The sequence below is a fragment of the Ranitomeya variabilis genome, chromosome 4 (genome assembly GCF_051348905.1).
Source record: "Ranitomeya variabilis isolate aRanVar5 chromosome 4, aRanVar5.hap1, whole genome shotgun sequence".
Lineage (NCBI taxonomy): Eukaryota > Metazoa > Chordata > Amphibia > Anura > Dendrobatidae > Ranitomeya > Ranitomeya variabilis.
The window spans coordinates 647042550-647065051 of NC_135235.1; the positions used below are offsets into that span (position 1 = coordinate 647042550).

Sequence of the window (22502 nt, forward strand, 5' to 3'; positions counted from 1 at the left end):
ATTTCACATACACTTGTACTGTTCCCGGTCATTTTTGACCGTCCTTATAAAATAATTATTTTTAGCTAATCTAAGTGGTTTTTTTAAACAGTTTTTGCACTATTATATTGCTTGTGAAGATGGTTGTTCAAATACCAGAAAAATAAATAAATACAAAGCTTGTTTTATATTTTTTTTATATCCAAAAGGGAACATGGTATTTTTTCGATTTTTGTAAAAATTGATTATTTTTGCAGATAAAAAAAAAAATCTTGATCTAAATGTTAACTATAAGTAATAATATCAAACATTATGTAGATAAAGGCAAAAAAAAAAAAAAAAAAAAAAAAAGCTTTTTTCTCTATAAAATGGCAAAAAACGTTGTTTTTTATACACTTATACTGTTCCCGGTCATTTTTGACCGGACCTGACAAAGTTGTGATTTGTACCTAATTCAAGTGTTATTTGATTACCTGTTGCATTGTTTTACTGTATGTGAACATGGTTTTCAATAATCAGATGAAAAATTCAATCAAAAACTTTTATTTTTTGAATCAAATAAATTAACATTTATGTACAGTGTAATACTGTACAACCAGCAAACACATGGAAAATCATGATTTACAATATGAAATGTTGACAACTGAATGGAACTAGATCTATATGAACAGCAGGGTAAATAAAAACCAGTGAAATAAATTGCGCATAGCTATACTGGAAGCGAATCCGTCGGCTGTATCGCAACTTGAAAATGTTGGTATGTGTAAATCTGTTCTGACCAAAAGTAGTCAGATACATTGATAAATAGTAGTAGATGCAATATATAGTTCAAAATGAGGTGATAGCACCTTTATTTTTGTCAAAAATTGTCTGGAGAGCTGAATAAAGGCCTATCGGTCATTTTTGACCGAACAGTACAAGTGTAAAAAAAATTGTACCAAATAAAGTAAACAAAAATTAAAAAAAAAAAATTCCCACAGAGAGTACCCCCCTAATGACGAAAAGTCAGGGAGCCTCAAGTCTCAGAATCACACGCTGAATTTTTATAACATTATAGAATTTCAAAAACGGTCATTTTTGACCTAACAGAACAGCAGGGTTAATGCACTTTCTATAAAGATTATTTATGTATAATTTGAATGCACTCATTTTTATTTTTGTTATCCGATGTAATCATGTGCCAATTTACTGAACTTTGTTAGAACTCAAACAGTCTTGTGTCAATCTGGCACCGTTATTCAAAATTTAAGCCTTTGAAAACCGGCCAATACATTAATGTTTGTGTCCTGAAGAAATGCCTGTCACTTTGAAATGCGTTGAATAAAAATCCCAAGTTAATAAATTTCTTTGAATTGACGTCTTCAATAAATCAGCAGCAAGGGAGATATCCATAAAATCCCCAGATTCGGATACAACACGTGGATCCACAGCAGCTGAACATCAACTTAAAAACATTTAATACCATGGATCTGGTTAGCACAATCTGATAAAAATACGTTTAGGCTATGTGCACACGTCAGGATTTCTTGCAGAAATTTCCTGAACAAAACCAGACATTTTCTGCAAGAAATCCGCATGCGTTCTTTTCAGGTTTTTCTCGCTTTTGCGGGTTTTTTTCCGCAGCTTCCCAATGCATTAAATAGCAGCAAAAACACAAAAAATCCTCAAAATTAATGAACATGCTGCGTTTTTTACCGCAATGCGTTTTTTTTCACAGAAAAAAACGCATCATGTGCTCAAAAATTGCAGAATGCATTAAAAATGATGGGAAGCTTATGTATGAATTTTTTAAGCGCTTTTTCGGCGGAAAACGTCCGAAAAAATGCGAAAAATGCACGAAAAATCCTGAACGTGTGCACATAGCCTCAATTTTTGGTTGGTAAGACCCTATTTGTGCTACTTTCTCCCTAGTGTTCTACCTACATACGTAGTATGTGCAGCAAATGGGTAAAGTAGTCCTAGCTTTTGCTCACTGCTTTCCTCATGAATGCTCTCGCCAAAGTTTCTGCAGCCCTGCTAACAGCAAGGACCTAAGCAACTGTTTTCTTCTTTCAGCAGAACTTAGTTCCACTGATAAAATGATGCTGTCTGAAGAGGGGCTACAATCGAAATTCTGATTCTGACAAAAATCAGAATCATGAATCAGTTCAATCGCACTTTTTGTTCCTTTGACTATCTCTCTCAGGGGGCCTGACTGATGAGACATCAAAATTTGCCCAAGTATGCTTCAAACGGTTTTCTCTTTCTTGTGTATGTCATGTGACTTTACTTTGTTTCTGTTGTATATTTTTTTTCAGTTATGTCCATGTTTTTTTTGATGCTTATAAAGACTCTGTCTCTGAATATAACACTTGTCACATCCTCCACATGAAAATGGCTTCTCCCCTGTGTGAATTCTCTTATGTGCAATAAGATTTGCCTTAAAACTGAAACGGTTACCACATTCTGAACATGAAAATGGTTTTTCCCCTGTGTGACTTCTGTGATGTGTAATCAGCCTTGACTTGGTTGTAAAGCATTTTCCACATTGTGAACATGAAAATGGTTTCTCCCCGGTGTGAATTTTCTGATGTGTAATTAGATTTGACTTACTTTTAAAGAATTTTCCACATTGTGAACATGAAAACGGTCTCTCGCCTGTGTGACTTCTCTGATGTAAAACCAACTTTGGCTTACTTGTAAAGAATTTTCCACACTGTAAACATGAAAACAGTTTCTCCCCTGTATGAATTTTCTGATGAAGAACAAGAGCAGCTTTATTGCTGAAACATTGCTCACATTCTGAACATGAATATGGCTTCTCCCCTGTGTGGCTTCTCTGATGTATAACAAGTTTTGATTTCTGGTGAAAAGAATGTCCACATTCTAAACAGGTAAATGGTTTTTCCCCTGTGTGACTTCTCAGATGTGTATCAAGAGAGGATTTATTGGTAAAACTTTTCCCACATTCTGAACACAAAAAAGGCTTTTCATCTGTGTGAATTCTCTGATGCCTAATGAGAGAACTTTTGTAACTAAAACATAACCCACATTCTGAACATGAAAATGCCTTTTTCTTTGTGTGAATTCGCTGATGTTTTGTAAGAGATGATTTTTCATGAAAACATTTGTCACATTCTGGGCATGAATATGGCTTTTCTCCTGTGTGAGATCTCTGATGTGTAACAAGTTGTGATTTCCGGTTAAAACATTTCCCACATTCTGAACAAGAAAATGGCTTAAATATTTGATGAATATATTGATGCGAAACAAGATGTTTTTTATCTCTGTAACATTTCCCACATTCTGAACATGAAAATGGTTTCTCCCCTGTGTGAATTCTCTGGTGCGTAATCAGTCTTGCCTTATTTGTAAAGAATTTTCCACATTCTGAACATGAAAAAGGTTTCTCCCCTGTGTGAATTATCTGATGTGTAACCAGCCTTGACTTATTTGCAAAGAATTTTCCACATTCTGAACATGAAAAAGGTTTCTCTCCTGTGTGAATTCTCTGATGTGTAACCAAAATTGACTTATTTGTAAAGAATTTTCCACATTCTGAACATAAAAAAGGTTTCTCCCCCGTGTGAATTCTTTGATGTGAAACCAGACAATACTTATTTATAAAGAATTTCCCACATTCAGAACATGGAAATGGCTTCTCCCCTGTGTGATTTCTCTGATGCATAACAAGAGTGAATTTATTGCTAAAACATTTGCCACATTCTGAACATAAAAAAGGCTTTTCACCTGTGTGACTTCTCTGATGTCTAATGAGTGTGTGTTTGTATCTAAAACATAACCCACATTCTGAACATGAAAATTCCTTTTTCTCTATGTGAATTTTCTGATGTTTTGTAAGACATGATTTTATATGAAAACATTTGTCACAATCTGGGCACGAATATGGCTTCTCCCCAGTGTGAGTTCTTTGATGTGTAACAAGACCTGATTTTTCATTAAAACACTTCCCACATTCTGAACATGAAAATGGCTTCTCCCCTGTGTGAATTCTCCGATGTATAACCAAATGTGTATTCCGATTAAAACATTTCCCACATTCTAGACATGAAAATGGCTTAAACCTTTGATGAATCTTTTGATGTGTAACAAGAAGATATTTAGCTCTATAACATTTTCCACATTCTGAACATGAATTTTTTTTCTTTGAAGCGTGGGCTGCTTGTGCTTTATCACCCCTTTTGTAATTTTTAGTTTCCTTAATAGTCTTTGATAGGATCTGTTTAAAAAGTTCAGCGGACAGATCTTTGTCTTGCTCTTCATATGAACGTTGTGTTATGCCACTATCTTCTCTGCTAAACTCTAAAGATACTTGTTGTCCTTCTAATGTCCTGGAGCAGTAATCTGTAAAAAAAAAAAACATAACCTTTATTAAAAAGGTTGTCCAGTTAAGACACTTTATCAGTGGAAGTTCAACTGTTGCAACCAGTGTCAATCAGCAGAAGGAGAAATTCATATCCCCGACAAGGCACTTTTATCCTCACTACAAAATGGAGAAACAGGGCGGATGCCTGACCATTGCTCAATCAATTCTCTAAAGGACTGCCATAAGGAGCTTAGTGAAGTCCCAGATGGGGTGAATTGAGCAGTGGTTAAGCATGTGCATTGCCAGCATTTTAAGGACCATTGAATGTGTGATTCTCAATTTGCCTACTACAATCGGATAGTAAAACTTTGGCCAAAATATTAGCTAGTTGGGTAAATTCAGAACTTTGTTCATTATTACACCCTGACAAAACGGGCTTGTTGTTTGGTTGCTCAATGACCCTTAATGCACATATAATTTTTACAAACCCTAAAGCGACTTGCTATCATATTGTGTCCAGTTCATTATTGTCTCATGCTATTTCCAAAACATTCAATTCAATTTAGTGGCATTTCTTGTGCTGTACACTTTCAGTTTAGGGTTAGGAGACACCTTTATTCTATGGATACAATACACTGAACCTAACTCCTGGGTAACAATGAAGAGGTGGACCTCAGAACTCTTTCAGCTATGATGTGGCGCTCAGCAGGGCTTCCCATTATCACCAATTTTATTTGCATTAGTGGAAAAAAACTCTGGCAATACATCTATGGCAGGACCCTGCAGTACTCTGTTTTGCTGTACCCTCAGTGGGTGAGAAAGTCAGTTAATATGTAAATGATAACTTGCAGACCCCAATTTCTCATAATGGCTCATGCTAGATCGGTGGCACAAGTACCATTATTGAGGGAATCAACCATCATGTATATGGGTGGTCATAGTGTCCATATTTGTGACAGAATACATGCAACTAAATGTTTTGACCCTTTTATCTCACCTATAGTCTAAAATTAAAGGATGGCGCAAGCTCCCATAATGGATGGCAGCTATAGTAAGTTTAACTAAAAGGATTCCTTTGCCCAAAATATTTTGTATATTGCCGCACTCTGCATTATACGTATGGGAATATGTGTCGCAAACAGTGGAGAGCATGGCATGATAGTCTCATTTGTTTAACATAAAGGCTAACACAGTATCCACAAGACATTGTGTAGTGTCGTCGTAGGTTATGTGCATGGCATTACTGGACATTAAGTTATACTATTTGTTCAGTCAATTAGCTCATCACACTAGGTGGCAGACATCAGAAGAAATGAGTGTGCAGACACTTCTCACACATCCCTATAATAAGAGATATTCACATCCATTGAATCTTCTGTTTTGTGGTGTGGGAGGCAGAGGGACATTTTTGGAGGCCCCAGGGAATGTGCTCACCGAGTGGGGTTGTGACAAGGACAACAACGGTGAAAGCCTGTAAATTCCAACTGCTGCTCAGTGTGCTGAGGATGATCCTCAGCAGATACATGAAATTATATGAAGTGAACCAGGTTAAAAAGTAGATACATGCAAATTTATTGGCTAAATTCTTATTATTTCAAAGGTTTTGATTTATTGCACTGATTTCTTATTCTTCAGGAGAGGTAAATCTTGTTCTCAGGATCCTTTAGTGTAAAGTATGTTCTATGAGGATGACTAAATTATATTGATTTAACAGCATCTAATCTTAATTATGCCAGACGTCCATTTTCAGTAGACCACAGACAAACTATTATTCATGAGTCTGAATGTTGACTTAAAAAATCATAGACTATTGTTTGAATGTTGCTTGCTGCAACTTATTATCTGCTATCTTTTGGGGACAGAGAAATAGGGTAATTGAACAATAGATGCTTGTTAATATGTTGATTACACATTGTACAAAGATAGCTAGTTTGTTCACATTCAAAATAAAGGCACCTCCCTATGGGAGGTGGAGCCGCATATTCATTACTGTAATGAGCAGTACCATGTGACCGCTCAGTGCAGGAAGAAGCTGGGGCGCCGGGAAGCAGGGACCTGCTGGGACCGCGCCGGGAGCAGGTGAGTATAATTAGACAGCCCCGCTCCCCCTCCCCTGCCGACCCCTGGGTATGACTCGAGTATAAGCCGAGAGGGGGACTTTCAGACCAAAAAAATGGGCTGAAAATCTCGGCTTATACTCGAGAATATAAGGTATATATATACACTGCTCAAAAAATAAAGGGAACACTTAAACACAGTGTAACTCCACATCAATCACACTTCTGTGAAATCAACCTGTCCAGTTATGAAACAACACTGATTGTGCATTAATTTCTCCTGCTGTTGTGCAAATGGAACAGGCAACAGGTAGAAAACATAGACAATTAGCAAGACAACCCCTATAAAGGAATGGAGTGGTGCAAGTGGTGACCACAGACCATTTCTCTGTTCTCATCTTGTTTGTCTGTTTTGGTCACTTTTGCATTTTGTCACTGCTGTCACCCCTAGAGGCACAGTAGCATGAGGCGGTGTCTAAAGTACAACTCACAGAAGTTGCTCAGGTAGTGCAGCTCATCCAGGATGGCACATCAATACAAGCTGTGTCTAGAAGGGTAGCTATGTCTGTCAGCACAGTGTCCAGAGCATGAAGCAGATACCAGGAGACAGGCCAGTACACCAAGAAACGTGGAGGGGGCCGTAAGAGGGCAACAACCCTGAATAAGGACCACTATCTCCTTCTTTGTGCAAGGAGGAACAGGGGGGAGCAGTACCAGAGCCTGCAAAATGACCTCCAGAAGGCCACTAACATATCTGTCTACTTAACCGGTTGGAAACAGACTCTGAGGTTGGTATGAGGACCCGACGTCAATAAGTGGGTGTTGGCCTTACAGCCCAACACTGTGCAGGGCGATTGGCATTTGCCAGAAAAAAACAAGACTAGCAGATTCAACATTGGCGCCCTGTGCGTTTCACGGATGAGAGCAGGTTTGCAATGGGCACATGTGACAGAGTCTGGAGGCTCCGTGGAAAATGTTCTGCTGCCTGCAACATCCTCCAGCATGACCGGTTTGGCAATGGGTCAGTAGAGATTTGGGGAGGCATTTATTTGGAGGGCCACACAGCACTTCATGTGCTAGCCAGAGTTGCCCTGACTGCCATTAGGTACCAGAATGAGATCTTCAGACCCATTGTGAGACCATATGCAAGTGCAGTGGGCCCTGGGTTCCTTCTGATGCATGACAATATTATGCTTTATGTGGCTGAAGTGTTCCTGCATAATGAAGGCATTGATGGTATGGACTGGCCTGCTCGTTCAAAAGACCTGAATCCAGTCGAGCACATCTGGGATATCATGTCTTGTTCCATCCACCAATGCCACGTTGCACCACAGACAGTCCAGGACTTGACTGATGATTTAATCCAGGTCTGGGAAGAGATCCCTTAGGAGAACATCCACTGCCTCATCAGGAACATGCTCAGGCATTGTAAGGAGGTCATACAGGCAGAAGGAGGCCACACACACTACTGAGTCTCATTTCCTTGTCTTGAGGCATTTCCGCTAAAGTTGGATCAGCCTGTAATTTGATTTTACACTTTGATTTTGTCTATCACTCCAAATCCACACCTCCATGAGATATTAATTTTGATTTACAATGATCATATTTATATTTTATTGTTCTCAACGCATTCCACTATGTAATGAATAAAGATCTGCAACTAGGATATATCATTCACTGATATATAGGATGTGGTATTTTAGTGTTCCCTTTATTTTTTTTGAGCAATATATATATATATATATATATATATATATATATATATATATATATATATATATATATATATATATATATATATACACATATACATATATATATACACATATACACACACACACGATCTGATTAATTTACATTATATTTTGTTAAAATCAGACATTTCTGAATGCAGCAATACCAAATATGTTTTTTTTAAATTGTTTCATTTTCAATGGGGTGAAAGGGGGGCAATTTTAACTTGTGTTTTTTTTCCTCCACTTTTTACTGTAGGAATAGTCCCCTTAGGAGACTAGAAGCTGTAATCATCTGTGCTATACATAGCAGTGCTCCAGCACCACATGCCGGCGTTCACAGGAGTATCTTAATGGCAGACACATGGGCCTAATGTTGACCCCAGGCTGTTATGACAACCAATCAGCAGTTCCCGATCACGTGAAAGGGGCGCCAATGGGCAGGATCTGTGACATGCCTCCAGCTGGAGCTTGATAAATCCCGCTGTCAGAGATTGACAGCTTGATCTAACTGGTTAATACCCTCAGGGGGAGCTCCGATACACACAATTAAATCAGCTGTCAGGTGCAGTGAAAAATGTGGGCTCAGCGCCGTAGCCTGCATCAAAGGCAGTGACACAACATATGATGTAAATATACATCAAATGTTATGAACGGCATTAAATCCCATGGGGGTATTCTGGGAGCAGGAACTGGATGAGACAGAGTAACCCCTTTAAAAGAAAGCATCTTATAACCTATGGTTACACCTAGTTTGCATGATTAAAGTTGTTGCATAGTTGATGACTATTTCAGCTATCAGCGGTAGGGACTAAGAGGTAACGTTTCTCCTTGTGGAGAGTGACAAGCCAAGCCTGAAAAGACTTATACGCCATGCATGCTCCTCTAGAAAATTAAATATACAAATTGTCTCTTCAGAGGGGAAGAGGACTAGAACTCTAGCGCCACCTATTGTAAGCAGTGATCCACGGTGCAAACACTTGAGTAGGCTGTGGGCATCTATTGTTAAAGTTTGGTCTCACTGATCTAGAAATAAAAACACTTTCACTTCGCATTTGCATTAATTGAAAAATGATTCAGAATTATCCAGATAAGCTTGAACAATAGGCAGTGACTAATAGACTGGATATCAGGGCAAGAAAAACAAAAATGACATTGACAGAATGGGAGGAATAGAACTAAGCAACAGCATACAGTGGGGCAAAAAAGTATTTAGTCATTCAGCAATAGTGCAAGTTCCACCACTTAAAAAGATGAGAGGTGTCTGTAATTTACATCATAGGTAGACCTCAACTATGGGAGACAAACTGAGACAAAAAAATCCAGAAAATCACATTGTCTGTTTTTTTATCATTTTATTTGCATATTATGGTGGAAAATAAGTATTTGGTCAGAAACAAACAATCAAGATTTCTGGCTCTCACAGACCTGTAACTTTTTCTTTAAGAGTCTCCTCTTTCCTCCACTCATTACCTGTAGTAATGGCACCTGTTTAAACTTATCAGTATAAAAAGACACCTGTGCACACCCTCAAACAGTCTGACTCCAAACTCCACTATGGTGAAGACCAAAAAGCTGTCAAAGGACACCAGAAACAAAATTGTAGCCCTGCACCAGGCTGGGAAGACTGAATCTGCAATAGCCAACCAGCTTGGAGTGAAGAAATCAACAGTGGGAGCAATAATTAGAAAATGGAAGACATTCAAGACCACTGATAATCTCCCTCGATCTGGGGCTCCACGCAAAATCCCACCCCGTGGGGTCAGAATGATCACAAGAACGGTGAGCAAAAATCCCAGAACCACGCGGGGGGACCTAGTGAATGAACTGCAGAGAGCTGGGACCAATGTAACAAGGCCTACCATAAGTAACACACTACGCCACCATGGACTCAGATCCTGCAGTGCCAGACGTGTCCCACTGCTTAAGCCAGTACATGTCCGGGCCCGTCTGAAGTTTGCTAGAGAGCATTTGGATGATCCAGAGGAGTTTTGGGAGAATGTCCTATGGTCTGATGAAACCAAACTGGAGTTGCATCCATCAAACACCATACCTACTGTAAAGCATGGTGGTGGAAACATCATGCTTTGGGGCTGTTTCTCTGCAAAGGGGCCAGGACGACTGATCCGGGTACATGAAAGAATGAATGGGGCCATGTATCGTGAGATTTTGAGTGCCAACCTCCTTCCATCAGCAAGGCCATTGAAGATGAAACGTGGCTGGGTCTTTCAACATGACAATGATCCAAAGCACACCGCCAGGGCAACGAAGGAGTGGCTTCGTAAGAAGCATTTCAAGGTCCTGGAGTGGCCTAGCCAGTCTCCAGATCTCAACCCTATAGAAAACCTTTGGAGGGAGTTGAAAATCCGTGTTGCCAAGCGAAAAGCCAAAAACATCACTGCTCTAGAGGAGATCTGCATGGAGGAATGGGCCAACATACCAACAACAGTGTGTGGCAACCTTGTGAAGACTTACAGAAAACGTTTGACCTCTGTCATTGCCAACAAAGGATATATTACAAAGTATTGAGATGAAATTTTGTTTCTGACCAAATACTTATTTTCCACCATAATATGCAAATAAAATGATAAAAAAACAGACAATGTGATTTTCTGGAATTTTTTTTCTCAGTTTGTCTCCCATAGTTGAGGTCTACCTATGATGTAAATTACAGACGCCTCTCATCTTTTTAAGTGGTGGAACTTGCACTATTGCTGAATAACGAAATACTTTTTTGCCCCACTGTATGTGAAAAAGACTTGGGTATAAAAATAGATCACACACTGCACATGAGTCAACAGTGTGATGCAGCATCAGAAAAAGCACAGTTATAGGATGTATTAAGAGAAGCATAGAGTTTGTATCACGAGAGGTGGCGAGTTCTCCTTTAACGGAAGTCTTCTCTGGACAGAGATCTGTGAGATGGTTTAGTGAATCCTGCATTGAGCCAGGGGTTGGACACAATGACCCTGGATGTCCCTTCAAACTAATATTCTATGGTACTATGAAATCTCTCTCTGGACTTCCTCACTTCTGCACCATCCTGTTGTACACTGTCTGATTAAGGCTACTTTCACACTAGCGTTTTTGGCTGCACATCACAATGCGTCATTTAGGAGAAAAAAAACGCATCCTGCAAAGTTGTCTGCTGGATGCATTTTTTCCCCATAGACTAACATTACCGACGCATTGCGACATATTGCCACACGTCGCAACCGTCGTGCGACGGTTGCGTCGTGTTTTGGCGCACCGCCGCCACAAAAAAAGTTACATGTACATGCGCGGCCGAAACTCCGCCTCGGACCTTGCAATGGGGCAGCGGAAGCGTCGTAAGACTGCTTCCGCTGCCCACGTCGGGCATTTCTTTCACAGTATGTGTCGGTACGTCGGGCCGACACGCAGCGCGACGGCCCCGTACCGACGCTAGTGTGAAAGCAGCCTAAGGCATCCTTCTGACTGGTTCAAGGGTTAACGACTTAGAAAAAAATGTTCCTGTGTTACCAGCAATGCCAAATGAATTGCCAACCCTAAGAGTACATTCCCACGATGAGCTTTTGGTGAGTTTTTCATGTTATAGATTTTCTGCACTTAATAACCAGCGTAAAAAGACTCACTAAAAACTCATGGTGGGAACGTAGCCTAAGTCTAAGCTCTAAAGATGAGCCAGTGGTCTCCGATGCTGTAGATTCTCCACACCTATATTTTAGTTTTATTTTTTTCATGCGTTCATCGTATTTTTGACACTACAGTTTTTGTCTCTTGTTGGTATGTCATGCTTTAAAATAAACGGCTTTGTTTTTGCTACTTCTTGGTACTTTGCTTTGACAAAACTTTGTTGATGCAATCATGTGCGGATAACATGTGGTTTTGATGCATTTGTTACCTGCAGATTTCCCGCACCCAACACAAGCATATAATTAAATTCCGCACAAAAAATGTTGCGTTCCCGCAAGAGAAATTGACATGTGGCAGATTTGAATCAAGCAACGCAGGTCAGTTTATTAGGCCAGCCCCTGACGAAGCCACTTAGGGTGGCGACACACGTCGGGCATCTCTTCAGCCCTCCGTAAGTGACTCTTTTTTTTAGGCAGGACCACCGTGCCCACTTACATTTTGTGAGGTATCTTAGATTCGATGTACAGTATCTCATCTCTTATTTAGGTGGAATCATATGTCCATTTATTTCTTATTGGACATTTCTTGTCTAAAAATTGCACTTTATTGGATTTCCCTGTTCTTAAATGCACCTTATCATAACTTGCTTATATTGCACTTCTTTCTACTGGACTGTGCCACATTAATGCAGTGTGTGCTCAGAGTGTTTTCATATGATTGAAATGAATACTCTCTCTATTTAACCATTTGCATTTACTCTTATACATTTTTTTTGCTACTTGAGGATTTATATTTATACAGGTCACACATTAACTTCTCTGCAGTGACCAGTGTGCAGGCCGTTATATATTATTTGTGCAATCCTTAAATTGCTTTATAGTATTACTAGCTGTACTACCCGGCTTCGCCCGGGTTAATAACTGTTAGCAAAATAGAATGTGTTAACAAAAATGTATTCATGTCTGCAAGCCTCGCTTCCCTCTCCTCAGAAAGTTCATTGGCCCTTGAGGAAGCAGCTCTTGTTTTCATGTCTGCAAGCCTCACTTCCCTCTGCTCAGAAAGTTCATTGGCTCTTCAGGAAGCAGCTGCTGTTCTCAGCCTTGTTTCTCGGTCTTCAAATTTTTCATTGGCCCGTAATGCAGCTTTTCTTTTCGCATCAGCTGACATTCGTGCCATGGAATTCCTTTTCTTATGAGGCATTATTGTGGTAAAAATAGTCTGTAACTGGCAGTTTCTATATCCTCTCACATAGAGATAATGTGACTGACATCAGCCTTTCCACCAACACACCCTAACTGACATGCTATTACCTCACACAAGCTTTATTATACTGAGAATGTCCTTTGTTGCCTATATTAACCAATCAGAGCTCAGATTAATTAACTGTAGCCAAATAGAAGCTGAGCTGTGATTGGTTGCTATTGGCAGCCTGATAAATCCCCAGCCAACAGGAAGCTCTCCCCCCTGGCAGTATATATTAGCTCACACATACACATAATAGACAGGTCATGTGACTGACAGCTGCCGTATTTCCTATATGGTACATTTATTGCTCTTGTAGTTTGTCTGCTTATTAATCAGATTTTTATTTTTGAAGGATAATACCAGACTTGTGTGTGTTTTAGGGCGAGTTTCATGTGTCAAGTTGTGTGTGTTGAGTTGCGTGTGGTGACATGCATGTAGCGACTTTTGTGAGATGAGTTTTGTGTAGCGACATGCGTGTAGCAACTTTTTGTGTGTCGAGTTGCATGTGACAGGTTAGTGTAGCAAGTTGTGTGCAGCAAGTTTTGCGCATGGCGAGTTTTGCGCGAGGCGAGTTTTATGTACAAGTTTTGTGTGAGGAAACTTTTGCATGTGTTGCAACCTTTGTGCATGTGGCAATTTTTCCGCGTGTGCAAGTTTTGCGTGTGGCGAGTTTTCCATGAGGTGAGTTTTGCACGTGTGGCGAGTTTTGCGTGAGCCTAGTTTTGCATGTGGCGAGTTTTGCATGTGGCGAATTTTGCGCGTGGCGAGTTTTGATTTTCGACTTTTATGTGGCGAGGTTGGTGTATGTGTGGTGAAATGTGTGCTGAGGGTGGTGTATGTGTTCAAGCACGTGGTAGTGTGTGGCGCATTTTGTGTGTGTGTTCATATCCCCGTGTGTGGTGAGTATCCCATGTCGGGGCCCCACCTTAGCAACTGTACGGTATATACTCTTTGGCGCCATCGCTCTCATTCTTTAAGTTCCCTTTGTTCACATCTGACAGCGGTCAATTTGCCTCCAACACTTTTCTTTTCACTTTTTCCTCATTATGTAGATAGGGGCAAAAATGTTTGGTGAATTGGAACGCGCGGGGTTAAAATTTCGCCTCACAGCATAGCCTATGACGCTCTCGGGGTCCAGATGTGTGACTGTGCAAAATTTTGTGGCTGTAGCTGCGACGGTGCAGATGTCAATCCCGGACATACACACATACATACACACACACATTCAGCTTTATATATTAGATTACATACCTACTACAATTAGTGTCTCTATGATCTCTATTTGATGACAGGCGTATAATAATTATTTTTTTAATTTTTTCGGTGTGCTGATCTTATCCACTTGTACGTACATTGTTGTATATGGGTATATCCATTTTTTTTCATCAAGTATTCAGGTCATGTAATTTCTCCGAGGTCTGTAGCTCCATTATGAGCAAATTTGTATAGTATTTATGTCATTTTATGACTTTTAAATGTTTTTATGTGTGTTTTTTCGGTTGTCTGTTGTACAAAATAAAATATTTGACTATTTAAGGTGACCCCTGTGTATATGGCCTGTGGCTTTTTCTCTTTGCATTCTCAGTCTTGTGTTTTGACAGGCCTCCGGTGTATCCCTCCCATTTTGTGGTGTCCTCCTGTACTATTTTGACAATCACCATTTGCGTCACTGTCCCTGCCTTCAGACATATTCATTAGGATGTGAGAGCTGCAGTTGGCCACTCACTACCTGTTAATTATTTATACACCGTGTTCCAAATTATTATGCAAATGATATTTTTCTTGGATTTTCCTAAATGGTTGGTGCAAATGACAGTCAGTCTAATAAAAGTCATCACCCGTTAAGATTATATATCGAATTTTATTGAAGAAACCTCCCAATGATAACAGTATAATCTCCAAAAAGAATAAAAACTCAAAATGTACTGTTCTAAATTATTAGGCCCAGTAGAATTTCTAAACATTTGATATGTTTTAAAGAACTGAAAATGCTCATTTGTGGAATTTGCAGCATTAGGAGGTCACATTCACTGAACAAAAAAGCTATTTAACTCCAAAACAACCTAACTAGCCAAGTTACATGTTAACGTAGGAACCCTTCTTTAATATCACCTTCACAATTCTTGCATCCTTTGAACTTGTGAGTTTTTGGAGAGTTCTGCTTGTATTCCTTTGCATGAAGTCAGAATAGCCTCCCAGAGCTGCTGTTTTGATGTGAACTGCCTCCCACCCTCATAAATCTTTTGCTTGATGATATTCAAAAGATTCTCTATGGGGTTGAGGTCAGGGGAAGATGGTGGCCACACCATGGGTTTATCGCCTTTTATGCCCATAGCAGCCAATGACTCAGATTTATTCTTTGCAGCATGAGATGGTGCATTGTCATGCATGAAGATGATTTTGCTCCTGAAAGCACGTTTCTGCTTTTTATACCATGGAACAAAGTTGTCAGTCAGAAACTCTATATACTTTGCAGAGGTCATTTTCACACCCTCAGGAACCTTAAAGGGCCCTACTAGCTGTTTCCCCGTGATTATGGCCCAAAACATGACTCCTCCACCTCCTTACTGACGTCGCAGCCTTGTTGGGACATGGTGGCCATCCACCAACCATCCACTACTCCATCCATCTGGACCATTGAGGGTCGCTCGACACTCATCAGTAAACAAGACTGTTTGGAAATTAGTCTTCATGTATGTCTGGGCCCACTGCAACCGTTTCTGCTTGTGAACACTGTTTTCGGGTGGCCGAATAGTAGGTTTATGCACCACAGCAAGCCTTTGAAAGATCCTACACCTTGAGGTTCGAGGGACTCCAGAGGCACCAGCAGCTTCAAATAACTGTTTGCTGTTTTGTAATGGTATTTTGACAGCTGCTCTCTTAATCCAATAAATTTGTCTGACAGAAACCTTCATCATTATGCCTTTATCTGCATGAACTCTGTCTGTGCTCTGTTTCAGTCACAAATCTCTTCACAGTATGATGATCACTCTTAAGTTTTCGTGAAATATCTACTGTTTTCATACCTTGTTCAAGGCATTGCACTATTTAACGCTTTTCAGCAGCAGAGAGATCCTTTTTAGTTCCCATATTGCTTGAAACCTGTGTCCTGCTTAATAATGTGGAACATCATTTTTAAGTAGTTTTACTTTAATTAGAATCACCTGGAAAACTAATTATCACGTGTTTAAGATTGATTTCAGTGATCCACTGAGCCCTGAGACACAATACCATCCATGAGTTTATTTGAAAACCAAAACAATTAAATCTTTATGACACAAATCCAATTTGCATAATAATTTGGAACACTGTGTTTATCTGAAGGCGGGGACACTGAAGCCGATGCTGATTGGGTGCAGGGCTCACGTGAAAAACTTAAGTCAGCACCAGGAACGCAAGTTCAGACACTGTTAGAATGGCGCCGGGATGGGGGACAAGTACACATTTTTTTATCTTAACAGGCCAAATATGAATAATGAGAAAAGGTTGTAACAGTAGTGGATTACTCCTTAAACCACTTTCCCACATCGGGCATACATTTATGCCGATGTCAGACTCCCTCCCTTCAATGTGGGCTCTGGCGGTGAGTCCACATCTTTCCGGGGACATGTCAACTGTTTTGAGCAGCTGACATGTGCCCACAATAGCACATAGGAATCGCGATCCACCCGAGGCTATTAACCAGTTAAAACCTGGCTCACCCCCACTGACTCAGCTTCTACAGCTGCACTTTCTTATGGCGGATTCAATCTCTCTCACACCCCTCGCCCAGCAACAAACATGGTGGGGGAGTTGGCTTGCTCCTGTCTGATTACCTGCTCCTTTACCCCAATTCCGCTACCACGCTCTGCTACTCTTCCCTCGTTTGAGGTGCACTCCGTCCGCATCTATTCCCCCTCCAACCTCCAGCTGGCTGTCATCCACCACCCCCCAGAACTAGCCATCTCCACCTTTCTCGACCACTTCACCATATGACTACTTAATTTCCTCTCTGCTGACATCCCCAATATCATCATGGGTGACTTCAACAGCCCCATTGACGCTTCCACCCCAGCTGCCTCTAAACTTTTTTCGCTCACTGCCTCCTTTGGCCTCACTCAATGGTCCTCCACAGCCACTCACAAAGATGGTCACACGCTGGACCTTATCTACACCCACCTCTGTTCCCTTACTAATCTCACTAACTGACCACCGCTGTCTGACCACAACCTACTGACATTCTCTTCCCTCTCCTAGTGCGCAACCCCCTCTCCACAAACTCACTCACCCTCGCAGAAATCTCAAACACCTCAATTTACAAGTACTTTCTCCCTCTTACAGACATAGTTTCCCTTCATGACACAGATGCTGCTGCCACTTTTTAAAACACCACAATAACAGCTACTCTTGATTCAACCGACGCCCTCATGCATAGGAAAACTCGTACAATCAACAGGCAGCCTTGGCTGACAAGCCTGACCAAAGGACTAAGACGGGCTTCCAGGGTCACTGAGCAGAGAAGAGATCCCGCTCTGCCGAGCACTTCATCGCATACAAGCAGTCGCTCACCAGCTTCAAGTCCACGCTCACTGCCGCAAAACAAACTTACTTCTCATCTCTCATATCCTACCTGTCTCACAACCCTAAACAGATTTTCAACACTTTCAATTCTTTACTCCGTCCCCCAGCACCTCCTCCCTCCTCTCATTTCTGCTGAAGACTTTGCCTTTTTCTTTAAGCAGAAGATCGATATGATCAGAGAAAGCTACATCCCGCAGCCCCCAATGCCCCTCTTAGCTGCTCAGCCCTGTCCTCCAAAACCAGCTTCTTCACCATGACAGAAGATCAGCTCTCCTGTCAAGATCACATCTATTGGCACGCTTGACCAGCTCCCATCCCACATCATCCCTAACCTCGCCACAGTCTTCATCCCAACCCTAACACACCTCTTCAACCTCTCACTTACAAATGGTGTCTTCCCCCTCATCCTTCAAACATACCTCGATCAGGCCCATCCTCAAAAAGCCCTCCCCCGACCCATCCTCTGTGTCTAGCTATCGCCCGATATGTCTTCTCCCTTATGTCTCAAAACTACTGGAACAGCATGTTCATCTTGAACTGTCCTCCCACCTCTCCTCCTGCTCCCTCTTTGACCGGTAACAATCTGGCTTCCGACCACATCACTCAACTGAAACTGCCCTAACTAAAGTCACCAACGACCTACTAACTGCCAAGAGCAAGCGACACTACCCTTCTTCCTTCTCCTGGACCTGTCTTCTGCCTTCGACACTGTGGACCATTCCCTCCTGCTACATATTCTCTTATTTCTTGGCATCACAGACTTGGCTCTATCCTGGATCTCATCATATCTAAAAAACCGAACATTCAGTGTCTCCCTCTCCCACACCACCTCCTTACCTCGGCCCGTCTGTCGGTGTTCCCCAAGGCTCAGTTCTGGGACCTCTACTCTTCTCCATCTACACCTTCGGCCTGGAACAGCTCATAGAATACCACGGTTTGCAGTATCATCTCTACGCCGAAGACACACAGATCTACCTATCTGGACCTGACCTCACCTCCCTATTGACCAAAATCCCACAATATCTGTCTGCTATTTCAGCTTTCTTTTCTGCTCGCTTTCTAAAATTCATCATGGTCGAAACATAATTCATCATCTATCCCCCATCTCACTCTACCCCTCCACCAGACCGATCCATCAATCTCAATGGCTGCTCACTTCCCCAGTCCCGCATGCTCGGTGCCTCAGGGCACAGTGGCGCTCATAGCAAGTGAGTAAATCTGCTATAAGAGGCGATCTGAACATCACCTCTATGTAGCAGAGCCGATCGGGTTGTGGCAGCTTCTAGTCTCCTATGGAAACTATTGAAGCATGCCAAAAGTAAAAAAAAAATGTTTTTAAAAATATAAAAAAATAAAAAAAATATATAAAAGTTCAAATCACCCCCCTTTCGCCCCATTCAAAATAAAACAATAAAAATAAAATCAAACATATTTGGTATTGCCGCATTCAGAATCGCCCGCTCTATCAATAAAAAAAAAAAAAAAAAGGTTTAACCTGATCGCTATACGTCGTAGCGAGAAAAAAAGTCAAAACGCCAGAATTACCTTTTTTTGGTCACCACGACATTGCATTAAAATGCAATAACAGGCAATCAAAAGATCGTATCTGAACCAAATTAGTATCTAAAAATGTCAGCTCGGCATGCAAAAAATAAACACTCACCCAACCCAAGATCACGAAAAATGGAGACGCTACGGGTATCGGAATATGGAGCAATTTATTTATTTTTTTTCCAAAAGTTTGGATTTTTTTCAGCACTTAGATAAAAAAGAAACTAGACATGATTTGTGTCTATGAACTCGTAGTGGCCTGGAGAATCATAATGGCAGGTCAGTTTTAGCATTTAGTGAACTTAGTAAAAAAGCCAAATAAAAAAGCAGTGTGGGACTGCACTTTTTTTTGCAATTTCAACGCACTTGGAATTCGTTTCCCGTTTTCTAGTACACAACATATTAAAACCAATGGTGTCTTTGAAAAGTACAACTTGTCTCGCAGCCGTTTGGTTCCCTTACTAAGAAAAGGGGAGCATAAGGCTACTTTCACACTAGCGTTAACTGCAATCAGCCACAATGCGTCGTTTTGCCGAAAAAACGCATCCTGCAAAAGTGCTTGCAGGAATCGTTTTTTCCCCATAGACTAACATTAAGCGACATATTGCGACGGTTGCGCTGTGTTGTGGCAGACCGTCGGGACCAAAAAACGCTACATGTAACGTTTCTTGCTCACGAGGGTCCGCTTTTTCCGACCGCGCATGCGCGGCCGGAACTCCACCCCCACCTCCTCGCACTTCCCCGCACCTCACAATGGGGCAGCGGATGCGCTGGAAAAATCCATCCGCTGCCCCGTTGTGCGGCGGAGACAACGCTAGCGTCGGGAACCTCGGCCCGACGCACCGCGACGGGCCGAGCCCGACGATAGTGTGAAAGTAGCCTAAGCTAAACCTCACCTCACTCTTAACCCCTTCATGACCCAGCCTATTTTGACCTTAATGACCTGGCCATTCTTTTCAATTCTGACCAGTGTCCCTTTATGAGGTAATAACACAGTAACGCTTTAAGGGATCGTAGCGATTCTGACATATTGGGCTTCATGTTAGTGGTAAATTTAGGTCGATAATTTTTGCGTTTATTTGTGAAAAAAATGGAAATTTGGTGAAAATTTTGAAAATTTCACAATTTTCAAATTTTTAATTTTTATTCTGTTAAACCAGAGTTATGTGACACAAAATAGTTAATAAATAACATTACCCACATGTCTACTTTATATCAGCACAATTTTGTTAACAACATGTTTTTTTGCTACGAAGTTATAAGGATTAAAATTTGACCAGCGATTTCTCATTTTTACAGCAAAATTTACAAAACCATTTTTTTTAGGGAACACCTCACATTTGAAGTCAGTTTGAGGGGTCTATATGGCTGAAAATACCCAAAAGTCACAACATTCAAAAAACTGCACCCCTCAAGGTGCCCAAAACCACATTCAAGAAGTTTATTAACCTTTCAGGTGTTTCACAGCAGCGGAAGAAACATGGAAGGAAAAAATGAACATTTAACTTTTTAGTCACAAAAATGATCTTTTAGCAACAATTTTTTTATTTTACCAAGGGTAAAAGGAGAAACTGGACCCCAAAAGTTGTGGTCCAATTTGTCCCGAGTACGCCGATACCCCATATGTGGGGGAGGAACCACTGTTTGGGCGCACGACAGGGCTCGGAAGGGAAGGAGCGCCAGTTGACTTTTTGAATGAAAAGTTGGCTCCAATCTTTAGCGGACACCATGTCGCGTTTGGAGAGCCCCTGTGTGCCTAAACATTGGAGCTTCCCCACAAGTTACCCCATTTTGGAAACTAGACCCCCCAAGGAACTTATCTAGATGCATAGTGAGCACTTTAAACCCTCAGGTACTTCACAAATTGATCCGTAAAAATGAAAAAAATACTTTTTTTTTTTTTCACAAAAATGTTCTTTTAGCCTCATTTTTTTCATTTTCACATGGGTAACAGGATAAAGTGGATCCTAAAATTTGTTGGGCAATGTCTCCTGAGTACACCGATACCTCATATGTGGGGGTAAACCACTGTTTGGGCGCACGGAAGGGCTCGGAAGGGAAGGAGCGCCATTTGACTTTTTGAATGAAAAATTAGCTCCAATCGTTAGCGGACACCATGTCGCGTTTGGAGAGCCCGTGTGTGCCTAAACATTGGAGCTCCCCCACAGGTGACCTCATTTTGGAAACTAGACCCCCCCAATGAACTTATCTAGATGTGTGGTGAGCACTTTGAACCCCCAAGTGCTTCACAGAAGTTTATAACGCAGAGCCGTGAAAATAAAAAATCATTTTTCTTTCCTCAAAAATTATATTTTAGCCTGCAATTTTTTATTTTTACAAGGGTAACAGGAGAAATTGGTCCCCAAAAATTGTTGTCCAGTTTGTCCTGAGTACGCTGATACCCCATATGTGGGGGTAAACCACTATTTGGGCACACATCGGGGCTCGGAAGGGAAGTAGTGACGTTTTGAAATGCACTTTGATGGAATGGTCTGCTGGCGTCACGTTGCGTTTGCAGAGCCCCTGATGTGCCTAAACAGTAGAAACCCCCCGCAAGTGACCCCATTTTGGAAACTAGACCCCCCAAGGAACTTATCTAGATGTGTGGTGAACACTTTGAACCCCCAAGTGCTTCACAGAAGTTTATAACACAGAGCCGTGAAAATAAAAAATCATTTTTCTTTCCTCAAAAATGATTTTTAGCCCGCAATTTTTTATTTTCACAAGGGTGACAGGAGAAATTGGACCCCAAAAGTTGTTGTCCAGTTTGTCCTGAGTATGCTGGTACCCCATATGTGGGGGTAAACAACTGTTTGGGCACACGTCGGGGTTTGGAAGGTGGGAGCACCAGTTGACTTTTTGAACGCAAGACTGGCTGGAATCAATAGTGGCTCCATGTCGCGTTTGGAGACCCCCCTGATGTGCCTAAACAGTGGAAACCCCTCAATTCTAACTCCAACACTAACCCCAACACATCCCTAACCCTAATCCCAAGTCTAATAGTGACCCTAATCACAACCCTAACCCCAACACACCCCTCACCACAACTCTAACCCCAACACACCCCTAACCCTAATCCCAACCCTAACCACAACCCTAACCCCAACACACCCCTAACCCCACCCATAACACTAACCACAAGCCTAACCCTAACCCCAACATACCCCTAATCTTAACCCTAATTCCAACCCTAACTCTAAATCCAACCCTAAGGCTATGTGCCCACTTTGCGGATTTGTGTGCGGAGTTTTCCGCACCGTTTTTGAAAAATCCGCAGGTAACACGCACTGCATTTTACCTGCGGATTTACCGCGGATTTTTGTGTTTAGTGTTTTTTGTGCGGATTTCACCAGCGGATTCCTATACAGTAAAAGGTGTAAAACGCTGCGGAATCCGCATAAAGAATTGACATGCTGCGGAAAATACCGAGCGGTATTTTCCGCACCATGGGCACAG

At 41.3% G+C, this 22502-nt stretch overlaps 1 protein-coding gene across 3 annotated transcripts in view; it reads right to left on the minus strand.

Annotated features, from left to right (window-relative positions):
• Nucleotides 1-311: 311 nt before the first annotated feature.
• LOC143767340 (uncharacterized) overlaps nucleotides 312-22502 on the minus strand; it is a 254994-nt gene continuing 232803 nt past the window's right edge. For all 3 annotated transcript variants that reach the window (XM_077255578.1, XM_077255576.1, XM_077255579.1), the window contains one exon: nucleotides 312-4323. In XM_077255578.1, the coding sequence (XP_077111693.1) occupies nucleotides 2273-4323 (2051 nt within the window). In that variant the 3' untranslated portion in view covers nucleotides 312-2272. The remainder of the gene's footprint in view (nucleotides 4324-22502) is intronic.